Here is an 18,472-nt window from a genome sequence, read left to right on the forward strand (position 1 = left end):
TCTCTCGGAGAGTGCTGGCCTGCACCATCTTGCATTTATCTTCTTTGAAAACAAAGTGGTATCTGGAGATGATGGGAAATGCAAGATACCAAGTCTCATGAGCACAGATGGAAATATAAACAGGAAGTCAGTGGGGAGTTAATTGTGTGGCATCTGGCACTGGGGTCTAGCAGTGGCAAACAAGCCATCTCACCACTGCCTTTCGACAAGCTAAGGTTGCCCCCCTGAAGACAAGGTGGAAAATAGAGTCCCTCAGTCTTTTGCCCACTACAAATGTTTCATTGTTAACAGCTGCTAATGGCAAAAGGGACTTCAATTACCCAGTGCATCTAGGACAGACAGAAAAAAGTGTAAGATCCCCAGATGCCACAAAAATGGGATTTTTCCATGGTTATATCAAAATGAGGTTACATAATGAACGTTCCTTTGGTATTCTAGTTTTTCTCTGGCTTTTCTTTTTGTGCCCTGCTATCTTAGACTGTCATCTATCTTAGACTATCTTAGACTATCTTAGACTGTCATCTATTAGACTGTCTTCTATTAAAGAAGACCACCACCACTAAATCTCTTCCTGAGTTCTAGTCCTGGTTCAGGTGGAGGTTGCTTTACTTGGAGAGGAGACTGATGTCTCTTAGGAGAAGGTGCAAAGAAACAGCATCAGCTGTTATACTCTCATTCATCGCAAAAATTAAGACTAAAAGAGAAAAAAATGCTGCTGTTTTTAGGAGAGACAGAGACCAACTGTGGTTGGGGAACTGAAATCTGAATAGTCTTTATATACTAGTTAACATACAGGAAAGTATAATTTTCTGGAAACAGGACTTAGGCGCACCCTTGGGATTGTTTCAAGTCAAAGAGTTTTCTGACAAGTAAGCAAGGCTCTCTTGAGAGCCAGCATATATACTGTCAGAAGAGGGAAACTGGGAATTGGGAGATGTGAAATTTGCTGGTTCAAACTATCAGCTCCATATATCAACTGTTGTCCAGAATGAAAGGAGCTACAGACAAAGCAATTTTTCTTTGGTCCTGAAGTCTGATTGATTGGTTGACCAAGTTAGAAGCGAAAATTTGCTGCCAGCGGGGAGAAAGACAAACCTGAGGTCCCAAAGAAGGTTCTGTTTAGGACTCTTAGAGGTTACCAAACTGCGGAAGCTCATTTTTTTCTACCTATTGTTCAACTATTGGAAAAACATTTACTTAAGGACCATGAGATATAGATTCTAATTCCACTATTACCATCTAATTGTGTAATTAGGAGAAAGTGATACAATGTCCCTAGGTTTTCCTATGGATAAAAGTGACTAATTCCACACTGGGGTCCTTCCAGCTTTAACACAATCATTCTGGTTTTTAGCATCACATTCATTACAGAATTTGGCCATTAGAAAATACAGATTAAATTAAAACTAGACTCCCTATTTATTACATTGTGTCACCACTCCCAGATATCTAAAGCAACATTGTTTGGACAACAATGATGTTTTGGTGGTTGTTTTTCTAACAATTGGATAAAAATATGTTTTTGGAGTAGGTGAAAAATAAATACCTAGCTTCAGCAACTTAACAGCTAAGTGCTTATGAGCTGAAAATGAAAACAGGGGAAGATAAATAGCTCTTTGCCTCTGATGCTGGCATCTGTGACTTGCTAGGCTGGCAAACTGAGCACATCCCAAGAAAAAGTGAATCAAGAATGACTGATTAATACCTTCTATGGCAAATGGCTTCCCCACGGTTAGAAGTTTGCAGTCAGCATCTACTGACACTTCATAATCCAGAAGGGCTTTGTCCATGATGAAGGCATCTAGTTTCTCTGGATCATTCCTATGTTTAAGACCAAGAGAAGAAAGATGAAAAATGATTCATTAATAGAGAGGAAACACTAAGGCTGAAAGCTGGCTTTTGTTTAGGGCACAGAAACCTGAACAGTTAAGGGCAGCACAAGCTGACTAGCTGCTGGCTGACTTGACATTTCAGTGACCTTCAGAGAAGAGACTAGGGGAAAGAGACACTCTTACAAGGGAGCATGACATCTTTCCAATGGATTAATCTACCAGTTTCTTTCAGTACTTCTAAATCCAACAACAAAACCAGAGCCACTCTGAATTGAATGGGAAGATAAGTAGCAAAAGTTCATTTCTCTTAAATTAACAGAACAGACTTCTTGTGTAGGTGTTATATTTATCGTCCTCCATACATTTTTATCCCTCGTAATGACCCTGAGGTGGGTGGTATTATCTAATGTTAATAGATGAAGAAACTGAGGCTCAGAGAGTTGAAGTAACTTAAGCCAGGTGACATAGCTAGTAAGAGTTGGACCTCAGGGGTCTCTTTTATCAGTTATGTGAAAATTCTTAATTCTTTCTTTCATGATCACTATCATATTCTTTAGAGATCAGGCATTATTTCATACTTGGGAGTACATGTTAAGGAGCAAATAAGAGACCTACCCACTCCTGGGGAAAAGGAAGTCAAGGTCTCTTTAAGGTCTGTAGGCTGGCGTTCAAAAAATGGAAAGGGTAACATGTAATAAATCCTAGTGGTCGGATTTATTTATTTATTATTATTTTCATTTTTAGGGCTGCACCTGTGGCTTATGGAAGTTCCCAGGCTTGGGGTTAAATCAGAGCTGCAGCTGAGGCCTACCCTGTAGCTTGCAGCGATGCCAGATCCTTAACCCACTGAGCAAGGCCAGGGATTGAACCCATATCCTCAGAGAAATGACATTGGGTCCTTAACTTGCTGAGTCACAATGAGAACTCCCAGTGGTCTGATTTATTAATATATCTCCAGAGAGTCATATTTCACTCCCATCCCAGAAGGCAGTTCAAGCAAAAATCACTTAAGGCAGGTGTTTCTGGATCGTCTCAGTGAGTTGTCTGTGGGCTGGGCTCAAGATGCCAACAGATGCCTTTTTCATCCTTCACGTGTTCTCCCTAGTTTTTAAACAAAGGTGCAGAGGCCATCCAGAGGAAGGCTATCAGCACTGGCTTAAGCTCCCACTTACAAAGGAGGCCAGGGTGGAGGAGTTTTTTTTTTTTTATTTATATAATTTTTTATTTTCCCACTGTACAGCAAGGGGGTCAGGTTATCCTTACATGTATACATTACAATTACATTTTTGGGTGGAGGAGTTTTAAAGAGAACTGTTTAAGGCGTATGCAATGACTCTGGCTTTCAGTCACCTCAAATTCTTTTTTGGAAAGGTGTAAGACATATATCCATTTAATAAAGGCTTTCTGAAACCTCAGCACTGTCCAAATAGCTTGACAAAGAGAACAACTCTTCTCTATGCCATCTGGGTTCAGTCATCCTTCTTTTAGAGCCAAAAATGAGGCTGCTGTAATTCAAGACAGAGGAGTAGCTTTCAAACTCAGAGGAGAACATGGTTAGGGCCTATCAAAAATCTGAAAGAGAACAGCAACCCTAGACATGTCTAAGATTCATCACTGCACAGGAAGCACCTTTTTGATGCTTTTGTCTGAGTCACACATGGATGTGTATTAAGCAGGTCAACTTCCCCTCTGGGTGCCAATGACCATTGCTTCCCCTTTCTTTCTATTCTTCCAGGAAGTGAAATAGCCAATTCAAAATGCATCCCCTTTTCCAGGGGTATTTGATTTAAGTTACAACGAGGCCTATGTTTAACTTCAACCAAAATGAAAAACACACTACCCATCTCCACAGCTGGGGGAGCTTCTGAAAGGGTTGTGGATGCAAATTTTCTTCTAGAAGCTGTGGATGAGGAATCTGAATGGAAACCTGGCAGTAAAATAAAAATCAAGCTGAAAGATGTTTCTCCAAGCAAAGGTTTACTCTCACAGTACCAGAATGCACCTTGGGAGCCAATGGCAACAAGTTACCATTTACCAATACTCCCTAAATATTTGTGGTAGCAATAACAATAGAAAAAAGAAGGGATTTAGTTTTTCTAACTAGTAATTCCTGAGGTTCATCTTGGTGGTATCCTTAAATAACCACTCAGGATTTGAACTGCAAAGTGAAGTTAGCTATGACAGGTCTCTGTTGCATAGGAAAACAAGAAGCAATTAGCTCACAGACTCCCCTGGGACCCTGAGTCACTAGTGAGGAACTGGTGGGGTGTGATCCAGGTATAAGGAGTTTCTAGAGTGGCTAAATCATCCTTATAGGTGTCAGGGCCTTCAGTTGTTTCTCCCATTATAGAATCATGCTCTGCCTTTTTGAGCATTCATTTAATAATAGATGTATACCACAAAACCAATCATATACAACCACATGAAAAGGAATTAATGCTTTAATAGGAATTCATTTATTGGAATACTGTCACCTCAGAGAGCAGGGCCCTAAGGGGGTCGGCCTAAGCCCAGAAGAATTGTGATGAGAGAGGGGAGGGACTGGTTTAACACAGCAACTTCAAGGGTTGTGCCCTGAAGGTCAGGTTCTGGGATGTCAAGGGTAACTTGAGGACTGTGGTTGTTTGTAATGGTGGCTAAGACCAAACATAGGCTGAGCCAACAGTGGAGAGAGAAGCCCAGACATGGGAAGGGAAAGGGCATTAATGATAAGCTCTGCCTATATTCCAATTTGACCTTAATCAATGAGTCACCTGGACAGCTTGGTAAAATTCCAGCATAAGCCCAAGGATCTGCACGTCTCACCACACTCCTAGGTGCTGCTGGAACATGTACTGACCTTTGAACATCAAGGACCTACTTTCCAGTTATGTTTTTAGACTAGTCGGCAGCCATGCTTGGAATCTAGAGACCCTGTTCTAGTTCTGACACTGCCACTTGCAAGTTGTATTTCCATGGGCAAGTTGCTTTTTTTGGGCCTCAGCTCCTTCATCTGTGCCCATTTTCCTAACAATTTCTGCTCTCCAAGGCTAAAGTGAGGCCAACTCTGAAGCCTCCAGAATACCTTTAATGAATACCTTTATTTATTTAAGCAGTGGCTTATCTGACCCTTTCACACTGCCATTAGGGCCTGGTTTGTCGGCCATGATTCTCTAGCCCTTGCTATCTCTCTGATATCTTATTCTTTCCCTCAGCTATGAATCTGCCTAAAGGAGAGACTAAAGAACAGGAGCTTGGAGGCACTAAACTCTGTGTCAGAGAGGGACTCTAATGTTTTAATGTTCTTGCGCAATTGAAAGTGCCATTTCATAGTGCTTCCACACCATATATAACTTAGCAAATCTGAGAGCACAAGGCTTCCTCTCTAGACTCTAGATAAAGCCATAAAATTGTTTTAGGGGCTGATTACAAAAGCTCTGGAAAAACAAAGAGCCCTTGTGTCCCATAAAATTATTTATTTCCCTTCTTTCTCAAAAAAGATTTTGAGGTACCAAGTCCTGCTGTCCACTGGGGAGATTGTTGTGTTTGGCAATACAGAAACCAGTTTCCTGGTGCGGCACGATTCCAGGGACTGAGTTTGAATGTGTGTCATTGTCCCGAGACCATCAGGAAGGAGGGAGAGGGCTGTTCACCCACATGCTGTGCTGCTTATCAGGAGCCATTCATCCCCTTCTCCCAGGCAAAGGAGATGAGCAAATCCAGAACCACACCATCCTCCTTTGCATTCAGCTTCACTGAATTATAGGCTCTGATAATCTGCTGTGCAATGTGATTGCTCTTGATTGCTTCTCATAAATTCTGATGAGAAGGATACAGACATGGGAATCATTGCCTTTTATCTCATTCCTTTCCACAGGAAATCTCTAAGATAAATTTCATTTCCTTGGGGCAAGAGGAGACAGTCCACGGGCTTAGAGATTCACTGTGAAGGAAAGAATTGCTTTGGGACATTTTATCCTCTGGCTACATTCCCTGTGTGTTTGATCATTTCAGCACCATTGTTTTCTCAAGTGATGTCAAGCCAACATTTACTTTCCCACCATCTGCTACACTAATGATGCCACTGGCACTTGGATCAAAGCTACTGCCAACTTGGGACTGTGCAGGTAACTAGTAAACTAGGTCATATAATTAAACAGGCACTTATTTTATAGTGCCTCCTGAATCTCACACTGTGTGAGGTATTACCGAACACACGACAGGTATATTTAGTTATCATTAAAAAAAAAAAAAAAAGCCAGCAAACACTTTACGAATAGCTAAGACTTATTTTTCATTGAGAACTTTGTGGACCCAGGAGGTTGACACTCACTTCAGATACTCCACTCCGTCAAGGGTGGCTGGTACATTGTACCTTCTCATATACTCATGCATCTCTGGGAAGCTTTGCCTCACATAATCTTCAGCACTGCTTTCCCGGACAGTTCCAAAGCGGAAGCCTTGGGAGGGATGATGTAGCTTTGAGGTAGAAAAAGAAATGTCTTTAATACAAGTTATTCTTACGGTTGTTTTCAAAATTTTCTTTTTCCATTATTCTTTGAAATCTAGTAATGATAGAATTTTTCAAACACGCACAGTCATACACACAAATTTCCATGTTTTGACATAGATACATGCTCTTTCATCCATTTCACATGAGTAATTGCTCTACATTCAGAAGCAAACAGGTGGAAACGATGAACCAAAAATACAAAACAACTTTCTTCTTTATATCGAGAACATGTCAGAATTCTTTAGAGACTATAAATTGGTATATAGAATCAACCTTGGTATTATAAATTGCTTATCATATAAAGCATAAAGTTAAGATAACAAAGACTGCACCCTTCTTTGGTTAGAACTACACGAAGGCCTGTTTAACACCTTTCATCCTGAGATTGAAATAGACATGGCTCCAAACAGTGAATACATCTATTATATGTTTATTGGTCTTTACGCCATAGCATTTTTAAAGTGTGTTGAATTTATTTTTGGTGTAATTATGAAATGATCTCTTTCTTTTCAATAACTGTATTATCTAGTCATGTTGTATATTTGCTCAAGTAGAATGGCATGTAAGACAATTAAGCAACAGAGGAGAAGGGTAGCAGGAGGGGACCCAGTAATGCCACAGTTCTCCAGGATGCAAAACCTCACAGCAAGGACAGGCAGGACACTGGGAGTCCTGCAGAGGCTTTTTGCACTAAGGATAACAAAGATACAGCACACCAAATGGTATAATTCACGGAAGTTGTACAGAACTGGTAATATAGAATCTAGACTTATTTAAAATAAAATAGTGAACTGGGATTGGGCTGTATTATGAAAATAGTCTAATATGCTGTAGTCAGTGGTATCTTGGAGACTATACTTCTCCACATTTGTTTAAAGTTTTTGCATTTTTTTGTTCTGCTTCATGTTAACATATTTGATATCACTGGTTCCTACCTGAAGCCCTGAGGAATGGGATTCATGGAGTTTATAAAGCTGCTAAAATTGTAAGAATATTTTATGTAAAGATGTGTTTGTAATTTTATCCTATAAGGTAGATAGTATAGAATTGCATTTTTTAATAATTAGGTTTTCAAATTGTTTACAACCTCCATAGGTTGGATCTGGAATTTCCACAGGTTAAGAAATCACTAAATATGGTAACAAATAACTTTCATTTGAAAAATTAATTAGTTTGACACATACTAAAGGTCTAACAGTATAATAATAGTTAAGCAAATTATACACCATATCCTTAGAGAATGTTATCTAATGATAAATCATATTTGTGAAGCACATTTAATAAAACAAAGCATTTAATCATATGACACATGGAGAAAAAGCTTATGTATGATATGATCAAAATTAAATATGTATATAGTTATTTTAAGTGCTATGATTCTTCCCTCCCGACATATGTCATTCATACATACATACACAACACACACACACACACACACACACACACACACCTTGGAAGAAAATATATCAATATTTTAACAATGGTTGTCCATTTGTGGTGAAACGAGGTGTATTTATTTGTTTATAGATCATCTACAGAAACATGCCTCATATCTGTAAGCGGAAAAAAAAAATCCTTAGGGAGTTCCCTCCGTGGCTCAGTGGTTAATGAACCAACTAGGATCCATGAGGATGTGGGTTTGATCCTTGGCCTCGCTCAGTGGGTTAAGGATCTGGTGTCACCATGAGCTGTGGTGTAGGTCACAGACACTGCTCGGGTCCCGAGTTGCTGTGGCTGTGGCCTAGGCCAGCGCTGTAGCTCCAATTTGACCCCTAGCCTGGGAACTTCCATATGCCACAGATGCGGCCCTAAAAAAGCCAAAATAGAAACCCACCCTTTATTTTACAACTGGTGAAATAAATTACTCATTAGTTTACTCAATATTTTTGGAGGCCTACTCTGTACAGTTTTTAAAGTACTGAGGCCCCATGAGTAGATACCAGCTTTGCCACATAGGGACTCACTGCCTGGTTTGTGGTATTTCTTTGGCTACACCACTGTTGAGGAGGTGATATGGCCAACCCATGTGTTTAATTGCTCTATACACTGAACAAATTCTAATGTTTTATGCCAGCACAATATTAATGAGGCATAAATAATACCAACAGATAACACTTTATTGAATATTATGTGCCAAACATGATGTTTACCTGCATTATCTTGATTAATCCTCATAATAACTTTGTGAAGAGGGCACTTTGATACTTCCTTTTTAAAGATTAATCAACTGAAGTGCAGAGAAATGTAGTCGGTAATAAGTAATAGCAAGTAATAAAAGTAATAAAATCATACAGCTAGGAGTAGTAGGGACTGGATTAGAACCAAAGTCTGCCTGATTTCAAAGCCCAAGCAATTTCCCACCACATCACTCTGCCTTCCAGCGCATGGCAGCAAATGAATGGAGAGAAGATGTTTATAAGAATGAACTCATTAGTCTTTTAAAATAGTCTCCTTAAGTCTTAGGCCTCCTTGCTGTTCTCACAGTAGCAAATTGCAGCCTTATGGCTTGAGCAAGGCAATGTTATCAGCATTCTGTTTGTTCAACACCTATCCATTTTCTGAGGCCTAGATCAAGACTTCCATATGAAGTGTTTGGCCTTATCTAGCTTCACTCTCCTATCCAGAAAAACAAAGACAATTTGCTGCTTACTTATCTATGCTGATACAGCATCTTGTACCCATATGTAGGCTAGGTACTTATTTAACCATCTTTCACACTTTTTACGCATATCTCCTTTGATCCAAGAAATTTAGGAGGTATTTCTATTATCTTCCTTTTATAGATAAAGAAACTAAAGATTAGAAAATTTGTTATTTGCCTAAAGTCATAGAGCTAGTAAATGTTGGATCTGGAATTTGATCCCAGATAGTCTAATGGAAAATAGTGAAGTTCCCATTGTGGCTCAGTAGGTTAAGAACCTGACTAGTCTTCACGAGGATGCAGGTTCAATCCCTGGCCTTGCTCAGTGGGTTAAGGATCCAATGTTGTGGATGTGGCTCAGATCCGACATTGCTGTGGCTGTAGCATTGGCCTGCAGTTGCAGCTCCGATTCAATCCTAGTCTGGGAATTTCCACATGCTGCAGCTGCGGCTATTAAAAAAAAAAACAAAAAAGAAAAGAAAAAAGAAAACAGTGATCTTTGAACACCATGAACAGGGCTTCTAATGCTATGTTCTACTGACGCTGGGCCTGGTCATTACAAAACTTGTTACTCATGTGCCAGGTAGTATGCTAAGTACTTTGCACATTTTAAATTCTCACAATAATCTCGTTAAGATAGATGTTATTTTCTTCTTTTACAGATTGAGATGCTGAGGTTTGGGTAAAATAATCATCAAATTCTCGTGGCTAGCCATTAGCAAGATTCAGCCTGTGTTCTTTTCCCTAATACGCAGATTGGTTTTCATTCATTTTTGCACCACAGTTAATCTGTTATTACACTTGGCACCTGACGTGGGCTCTATACATGTTTATTAAATCAATTTATTTTTCCACCATTCTTCTATCCTCTCTTCACCCATTTAACTTCTATCCATCCATCTACTCTCAGTTTAATCATCATTTCCCTAATTTGCTAAGTTAGTTCCTTTCTTAAGCCCTCCTAGCACACACACCTTTCTTTTGTCAAACTTCTCACAGTTGCACCTTTTAAGTTTTAAATTTTATTGGAGTATAGTTGACTTATGATGTTGTATTGGTTCAAGGTATATAGCAAAGAGAATCAGTTATACATATATCCATTCTTTTTTCCCACATAGGTTATTACAGAATATGGAGTAGATTTCCCCTACCACTCAATAGGGAAATATACAGTAGGTCCACAGTTGTACTTTCAAACTTATTTGTGTAATAGCCTAATGTCTAGATTTTCAGTTTCCTCACTGGACTGGACGCTCTTTGTCAAACATTTAATTAACTCTTGTATTCCAATGCCTTTCATCATGTAGTTGCTCAATAAAATGCTTGATGAATGACTGACAGATTCTTTCAACCCTAGGGAAATGAGAGCACTAAAGGAGTTAACATAATAGCTTACAACTCAAGCTCTTGAAATGAACTCTCCTTTTAAGGTAAAAGGGTCTTAGGTCAGGAATTAAAATACTTTTGTCTGATACATGAAAAGAATCTCTTTCAAAGGTCCATTTTCTCACATTAATGCTGTGGCAATATGTTTATGGCCTATGAACTACTTCTTGGCAAACTCTGGACCTCTTTCCTTTGCTGAGTACATCAATTCAGGACTCCTTCCCGAGACACTGGAGGGAGCTGGGAAATAGCAGATAAGGTTTGGAATTCCAGTGGAGGAGGCCCTTTCTGCTTTCTCCTTTTCAGGCTTTCCTGCTGCGTTCGGCTCACAGGCTCTCACATCTCCCAGGCATGGCTCTCATGCCTGTGAAGGGAGCAGATGAGGTTTTGAGAATGGAAAGTTCCTTCACCATTAGCATAAATAACCAGATTCTATGAGAGGCAGCACTGTATCAGCCTGATGGGGACCCCACTCTAACGTGAAGAAGCGTTACAAATGCTGCCACTTTACCAGTGTGAGCCACCATCATGTCTACCCTCCCCACTTTCCTTCTCTTCCCTCCAATCCAGTCAGAGTAATCCTAGAGCCCCAGACTGATCATTTCCCTCACTTGCTTAACACCTATCAACGGCTCCCCATGGCCCTTGGGATGAAGGTGAAACTTCTAATGTGGCCTCTAAGGTCCCACGTGACCTTGCTCCTGCTTTCTTCTCTCCAGCCTCATCTCTTCACTTTCCCCCTGGGGCCCTCTGCTTTAGCCAGTTTTCTTCGTTCCTCCAGTGCACAGCTTCTGCTTGCTAAGACCTCTTGCCTATAGCCTCCACTCTACCTGGGGTACTCTATTTCCTCCACTCCACCTTCCCTTTGTGTAGCTAACTCTTAAATGTCACTTCCTCAGAGAGGCCTTCACTGACCCCTAGACAGATTAGGTCACCAGTGACACCCTCCCATTGTACCCTGTAATTTCACATAGTATGAATAACACTTGGGATTATCTGTTCAATGCCTATTTCCCCAGCTAGATTGTAAATTTCCACAAGGGTGGGGCCCATGCCCATCTCATTTGCATAGTCATAAATCCTCAACACATGCTAGCTGCTATAACTATTACCATCATCTTCATCATGAAGCAAACACAGGGCTTGGTTCAGAGCAGATGCTTAATAAGTATTAGTGTAATAAGTTATTATCATTAACACAAGATTCTTAGTTTAGATACATTACAAATTTGATACTTTTGTTACACTGCATGTTATCTTTCTTTCCTTTTAAACACTGAATTTTTTCCTATCATTCTTATCTTAATTCTTTCTAAGCAATAAATTATTTTTTAAATTTCTGTGTGTTAGATTCTAATTTTAAAAAAGCAGGCTACTCAGCAGTCACAGATTAATAGAATCAGGAAAGGGATCTAAGAAGCTATTGATGCAACCGGGTGGACTGCCATCCTGTGTGTCCATGTGCTGTGAAATTCAAACATCCAGGGACGTCAGAAAGCCTGCATCCAGGAGGGAGGATAAAAGTATACAAAGAGCTGAAGCAGTTGCGCTGCATTTCAACCATCACCAGGAAGCCCCAGAGAAAGAAAAATTTCTTTAAAGTTCCAGCTGAATATTTCACCAGCTCTTCCAATTCTGTTTATATTTGTGTCAGCCTCTTCAGGCCTTGGGGAAATACCTAAGATTAAACTACCTATTTGTGTGTGAATTGTTCAGTATTAATGGAATACTGAACTCTACCCAGAGCACCTGCGTGGAGAATAATCAGACATTTTGCAGAAAGCAGAGGAATGGCTCAAATAAAATGGAAGCAAACTCAAGAAATAATCAAGCTGCTTTGTCCACAGTAGATGTGATGATTTAGATTAAAAAACAATCTCAGTGTTGAATATTTTCATATGAGGTCTCCATTTGCATTTAACTGAGACTGTTACTTAAATATGAGTAGAATGTAGTCACCAGTCTACTTTGGAGTTGGGTGGAAAGGGCCATTCTTAACTTTACCAATGGAATGGGGTACACTAGGTATTGGGACCATAGCTTCTCTCCATGACAGTATTTTATCTACTTATAACCTACAGGCTCTACAATATGGGGTGGTCTCAAAGTTTGAAGGGGCTTTAAAAGTCATCTACCCTAACTGTCCACTGATGCTTGAATCCTTTATAGCAAAGCTAAACGGAGTTTCTTCAAAATGTAGATTGATTTATTAGATGCAGGTTTGGGGTCTGAGAGTCTGCATTTCTAGCAAACCCCCAGTTGATGCTGATACCTTGGTTTGTGGACCAGACTTTATGTATAAAGGCTTTATTTATAATATCACTATCAAGTGCCTATTAAGTCTCTGCTTGAATGTCTCCGGTGACGAGGAAATCACTCCCCTTGAAGTACATTTTCTGTATAGGAAGGGAGACTTAGTGGACCACCCAACCAATTTATCTATTTGAACATGTAATAATAATGATAAGAATAGCCAATATTTTCAAATATTTTCTACAACACATTTAAACCAAACAAGATGGCTACTTTTATTATTTATTAATACATATGAACAACTGAGATTCAGCATGTTGTCTAAGACAAAGAGAAAGATAAAATAATATCTGAATTGGACTCTGTCTTGAATCCCTTACCCTTTTCTGGCACTACATTCTGCCTTTATAGATTTGGGTTATTGTCCAAGTTGTGGTGATAACTTTGAATAATATCTACCTGTCTGTGCTACAGTTTCAAAATCAGGTAGGTTATTATAGATGTGAATGTATAATTTGTATTGCAAACTAGGACACTTCTTTGAAACACTCTTATTACAGGAGAGACAGCAGATGCACTAGGGCAGCTCCCAGCAAACAGGGATGCATGCTCACAGAGTTATTACTCTTTCTTCGAACATTAGGAAACAGAAAAATGAGGTTGGAAATAATGTGCCTGAGCCCTACCCAGATTTCTCTAATGTGAATTACTGAGTAAACTTTATGTCATAATATTTTTTCCCCATGTTATTCCATTTTCTTCTACAGAAGCTAGGTTCTCCATTTTTGAATTAAAAATTTTTTTAAAGTATAGTTGACATATTACATAAATTATAGGTGTACAAGTTCTTACTGCTTTTCTTCATTTTCAGTCTGAGGTCCTCTACATCGGGTCAGCTAATCTCTAGTCAACAACCTTCTTCAACATTATGTTTGATTTATATGAGCTGCAGCCCAGGTCCATCTGACAACCTGAGTCATCGCATCAAATCCTTTGTACACACTAGGGGTTAGCAAACTATGCCCCATGGGCCAAAGCCAACTTGCTACCTGTTTTTGTAAATCAAGTTTTACTTGGAACATAGCCATGCAATTATTTATACATCGTCTATGGCTGCTTTTGTTCTATAATGATAAGAATTGAATAGGTGTGAAAGAAACTAAATGGTTTTACAAAGCCTAAAATATTTACTCTTTTGCTCAAACAGAAAATGTCTGCTGGCCTTTGATGTAGACAGTAACTGATCTAATTAGCTCTTTGACTCCTTCGAATTTTCCTTTATATTCTAAAATCCCCACGGTCACTCAAGAGGTACCACTTTTGGGGGTGTATAAACAGAGGTATAGATTTGATAAATCTCAGCAGGTTTCTTGGCACTGACCAAATTTAGGCTTCAGTTTGACGGCACATCTCAGTCCTAGCTGCATGGAGTATTAATCCCCCAGCAGGAGGTCCTTACTACTGCAGTCCTTTGCTTCTTTCTAGGACCAGTAATAGGAAGGTTCTGGTCACAAAATTCCCGAGGGAAGCATTTGTATGACGTTAGACTAATTTTGAATTTATTTTCTATTATTATTATTTTTTATTACTCAACCTACGTAAAGAGACAAAAGGCCTGTAATTTTGAATTTAAAGTCACAGAGGCAGGTGCAATTGGAACAGCCTCCACAGGCCTGAAGTTATGACAACTGGCCAGTGACACACCTGTTCGCTCTGATTTATTCATTTCATCCTCTTCTTTACCATTTTCCTCCATTCCTCATGTTTTTGATGCAGACTCTGTGTCTGCCATCTTATCAAAGCTGGAATTAATAATTATTTCTATATTATTTCTTCCATTATTTTAATAATGGTGATAGCTAACCCTTATTGGATGTCTCCTCTATTCCAGGCACTGTGCCAAGATCTTAAATTCACCACTTCATTTAATCTTCACAGCGTCTTTTTGTGGTATATATAATCATTATTCCCATTTCAAAGATGAAATAGGGAGGGTGGAGCTGAATCTTGAAGCAGCTTCCCTAAGGCTGTACAACCAGAAAATGGCAGATCAAGGAACTGAACCCAGAAACTGGAGAACTTGTACTATTAATCTCTAGTTTATACGGCCTTTGGGAAAGATTCTTCTTCTTTAAACTATAGATAAGATAGGCATTCTTCAAGTTTAATGGTCAATTTAATCCAAGCAACTAGTGCCAGTTTAAAGAAAGAAGACAGAGAACCCATTCCCTCAGGGTTTTTAAAACAAGGTGTTTATCACAGTTACAGCAACAATAGCAAAACCAGCAACTTTTGAACTGCGCTGTTTACAAAATGCATTCATGCATATTATTCCATTCACAAGGCACAAGCACTCTGTTTGTTTCTGTGTTCTATTCATAAAAAACAAGTTAGATGGTTCAGCCAAGCTCCCTAAAACAAGCACATTCATTCTGAATCCCCTAGTGGTCAAACGCTTATGTTCCATATCTAGCAGTCTTGGTAGGAGCTAAAGACCTTTACTCTCCCTGTTCCATCCCCTCTTGCCAGCATCACCACATCTCTACTCTCATCTCTGCTGCCACACTGGCCATCTTAATGCTTCTTTTTTCCATTCTCTTAGGTTAACAGATGGGGGCTAACTTGAAGAGAGATAGCAAAGTTGGGGAGGCTGTAAAAAATGAGTCCAGGATATAGGAAAGATAAGTAGCTGGAGGACATGTTAGAGATCATGCAGTCCATTCATTTATTTTTATAGATAATAATACAAGTAGCTTCCACTTCCACTGATTATGAACTTCCCATGTGTCAAGCACTCTGCCAAAATCTTACCATGGACTACATATATGTGTGTGTGTGTGTGTGTGTGTGTGTGTGTGTGTGTGTGTGTGTGTGTGTGTGTGTATGTATGTATTTTAGGGCCACACCTGCAGTAGATGGAAGTTCCCAGGCTAGGGGTAGAATTGGAGCTACAGCTGCCAGCCTATGGTACAGTCACAGCAACACCAGATCTGAGCTGTGCCTGTGACCTATGCTGTAGCTTGTAGCAACACTGGATCCTTAACCCACTGAGCAAGGCCAGAGATCGAACCCGCATCCTCATGGATACTAATCAGATTCTTAACCTGCTGAGCCACAATGGGAGCTCCCAATGGATATATTTTAAGCCTCATAGCAACCACACGAGGAATGTTTTATTATCTCCAACTTTCACACAAGAAATAAGGTTTGCATTTACATAATCTGCCTAAGATCATTCAGCCTATAAACTGGAGCGTTCTCAACTTAGTTAGACTCCAGAGTCTTTTTATATAAACATTCTACTATACTACTTCCTGATCTATATAGTAAGGAGACTTAAGCTCACAATGAAAAAAATAAAGAAGAGACTGGGTTAAGGTCACACAAATAATGCAAAGGTGAACTTGAAAAACCCTAACTGAGGCCCAAGTACAACCTTGTTGAATGTATAATCCTCCCCAAATGAATATGACTGATAAAAATAATTGTTCTTTATTTCTTCTTTATATTAAGCTCTGTTCAACAACAGTTGCCCATCTACTATTTGTGAAACTGTAAGTTTCCAGTCTTTATGTCCTTCTCTAAAAAATAATTTCCTGAATTAAATTTTTTGAGTATCATCTGGCATTGTGGTACCCATTTATTAGGCCTCTGGAAGTCCTTGGTAGCCCTCTGTCTCATGTACAGTTATAAAAGCACAGGGCTTATTATTATTATTGCATTTATAATGGATGGACATTGTAGAATTTCTATAGGGGAATTATTGCTAATCTGTTAACAAATGCTCTCTCTATGCCTTTATTGATTGTTCTTTTCTTTCATTCAAATTATTTTGTTTTGCTTCTTCTCTGACCTTGGTCTCAAGGCATTATTCTATTCATTTGGAATAGCCTATCCTTTTCAGTTCTCTGAAACCATTCCAATTGTCTTCTTCAAAATCCTCTTCAAATCCCATTTTATGCTGTGTGATCTTGTGGAGCTAAGTCCATTTCTCCCTTATATGCCAGACTATTTATTTGCTACTTGTACCACCAACAGTACCAGCATTTCCAAATAGAGAGGCATGGAATAATAATAATAATAATATAATAAAATAATAATAATAATCACAACCATGTACCAGGCATTGTTTAAATTCTTTGGGTGCATAACTTCTTAAATTCTTGCAACAATCCTTTGAGGTTAATCCTATCATTATACACATTTTATAGATGAGCAACCTGAGGCACAGAGCAACTAACTTGTCTAAGCTTGTGGAGCCAATAAATGACAGAACCTGGCAGTCTGTGTGGCTCCATTATTTATGCTCTTGACTGCCATAATACACAGTACAAAAGTTCTGGGCTTTACCAGCTCTTCCTTTAACCTCTGTGAGACTCAGTTTCCTTCTATGCAAAATGGCTAATTGAAGGAATTCAGTCATTGTCCACATAGCCCAAGGGCCAACTGGGGGAGCTTAATCAGTTGCTACAGTCTTTTAGAACTAGAAACTATCTATTGTGTGGATTATAGGCCTGGCCCTCCACACTCAGCATCTCATTTCAGCCTCTCTAGAAAGTTCTATTAATAGCTCTAGTTCATAGTTGGGGAAAATGAAGCTCAGAGACATGAAATAACCTTCCCCAGGCTCTTTAGCCCATGCTGTTGTTATACTTATCCTCAGCTGACTCTAGAACCAAACTACAGGTAAAATATTGTCTTAATGGAACTTTCAAAGGTAATTATGATTACAATTCAATTACTTTAGAACCACCATCCTTCTAAAGATGTGACTCCACAGTAAGTGACAAAACTGGGGCTTGAATCAGGTCAGCTGAGGCCAGAATTGGTGTCTCTTAGAAAAAATAGGAGGATTCCTTTAAGCTCATGGCATCAGAATACCCCCCCTTTTTTAAAAAAAATATAATTGACTTGTTTTCCAGCCAAACTTCAAGATGAAAAATGTCTATAGATGGGGAACTCAAACTTCTCAATTGAGTCCCTGCCCATCACCGTCAGTACAGTACACTGAAGACTGAGCAGGCAAGTAAGGTCCTTAGTGAATCTAGACTCAGCAATTCTGGGCTGATTAAATGCAAATGAATGAAAACAGCTATAAATTTACCTGCAGTCTAGTGATGTAAGCTTTTTGGCACAACTCTACTTAAATCTTTATGGCATAGGAACTTGTTTTACTACCAGTTTTTACTTAGTTATATAACAGAAGCATTAAATATTAAAGCATGTCCAATTTGGTCTTCATTCAGGGTGGGTTGACTGCCAAAGGACACAGAAGGTTTAGCCTTAAGGTCAATATCCCATAGTATAGACCCCAGGAAACCAACCTCTTAGAGATCTGCTAAAGCAAAATATCAAACAAAGATAAAGTACTGAATAACATTAAGAAGAGAGATTATTTCTTCTTCTTGCTTTAATTTTCCCTTAGGCTAGCCCTTGGTGGTGATGTGGGCTGTGTCTAATAATTTAATTTTCCATGGCTGAAGAGTCAATCTGTCTTTGCTCTAGAGAGCTCAGTGATTGAGCTGTTATGATGGAGAGGCCCTCAAAGATTTAAGCATCTATTCTAAACTAATGCATCCCGAGGAAGATGTCTCCCCTCTCCCCCTCCTCCAGGGCAGCCTGCCTGGAGCACTGTTGCCAGCTTTTCCATTTGAGACCATCTCTCAGTTTATGATGGAGCTGGTGTTTGCTTATCTTTCTCTTCTGTTCAGCACATTTGCTCCTGTTAAATGAATCATGAGAGCAGCACAACTAAGGCAGCATTTTTGCTTTGTGAGCCAAGCATCTGAGGGTAGCAGTCAGCTGAGTTAAAGATGCATTTTCTTTCTTCCTCTTTTGGAAATATCAGAAAATTTTCATGTGGTAATA

At 39.3% G+C, this 18,472-nt stretch overlaps 1 protein-coding gene across 8 annotated transcripts in view; it reads right to left on the reverse strand.

Moving 5' to 3' along the window:
- Positions 1-18,472, reverse strand: part of GRIN3A (glutamate ionotropic receptor NMDA type subunit 3A) — a 156,103-nt gene that overhangs the window by 50,434 nt on the left and 87,197 nt on the right. For all 8 annotated transcript variants that reach the window (XR_014824944.1, XM_021066896.2, XM_021066903.2 and 5 more), the window contains 2 exons: positions 6,145-6,290; positions 1,706-1,821 (listed from right to left, as the gene is read on the reverse strand). Coding sequence is in view for 7 of the 8 variants with exons in the window: in XM_021066896.2 (XP_020922555.2) it covers positions 1,706-1,821; positions 6,145-6,290 (262 nt within the window). In the remaining variant the exon portion in view is untranslated. The remainder of the gene's footprint in view (positions 1-1,705; positions 1,822-6,144; positions 6,291-18,472) is intronic.

This window comes from Sus scrofa, chromosome 1 (genome assembly GCF_054392235.1).
Source record: "Sus scrofa isolate SSC_HxYL_T2T_F1_AM1 chromosome 1, Sscrofa_HxYL_maternal_Yorkshire_Landrace_v2.0, whole genome shotgun sequence".
Classification (NCBI taxonomy): domain Eukaryota; kingdom Metazoa; phylum Chordata; class Mammalia; order Artiodactyla; family Suidae; genus Sus; species Sus scrofa.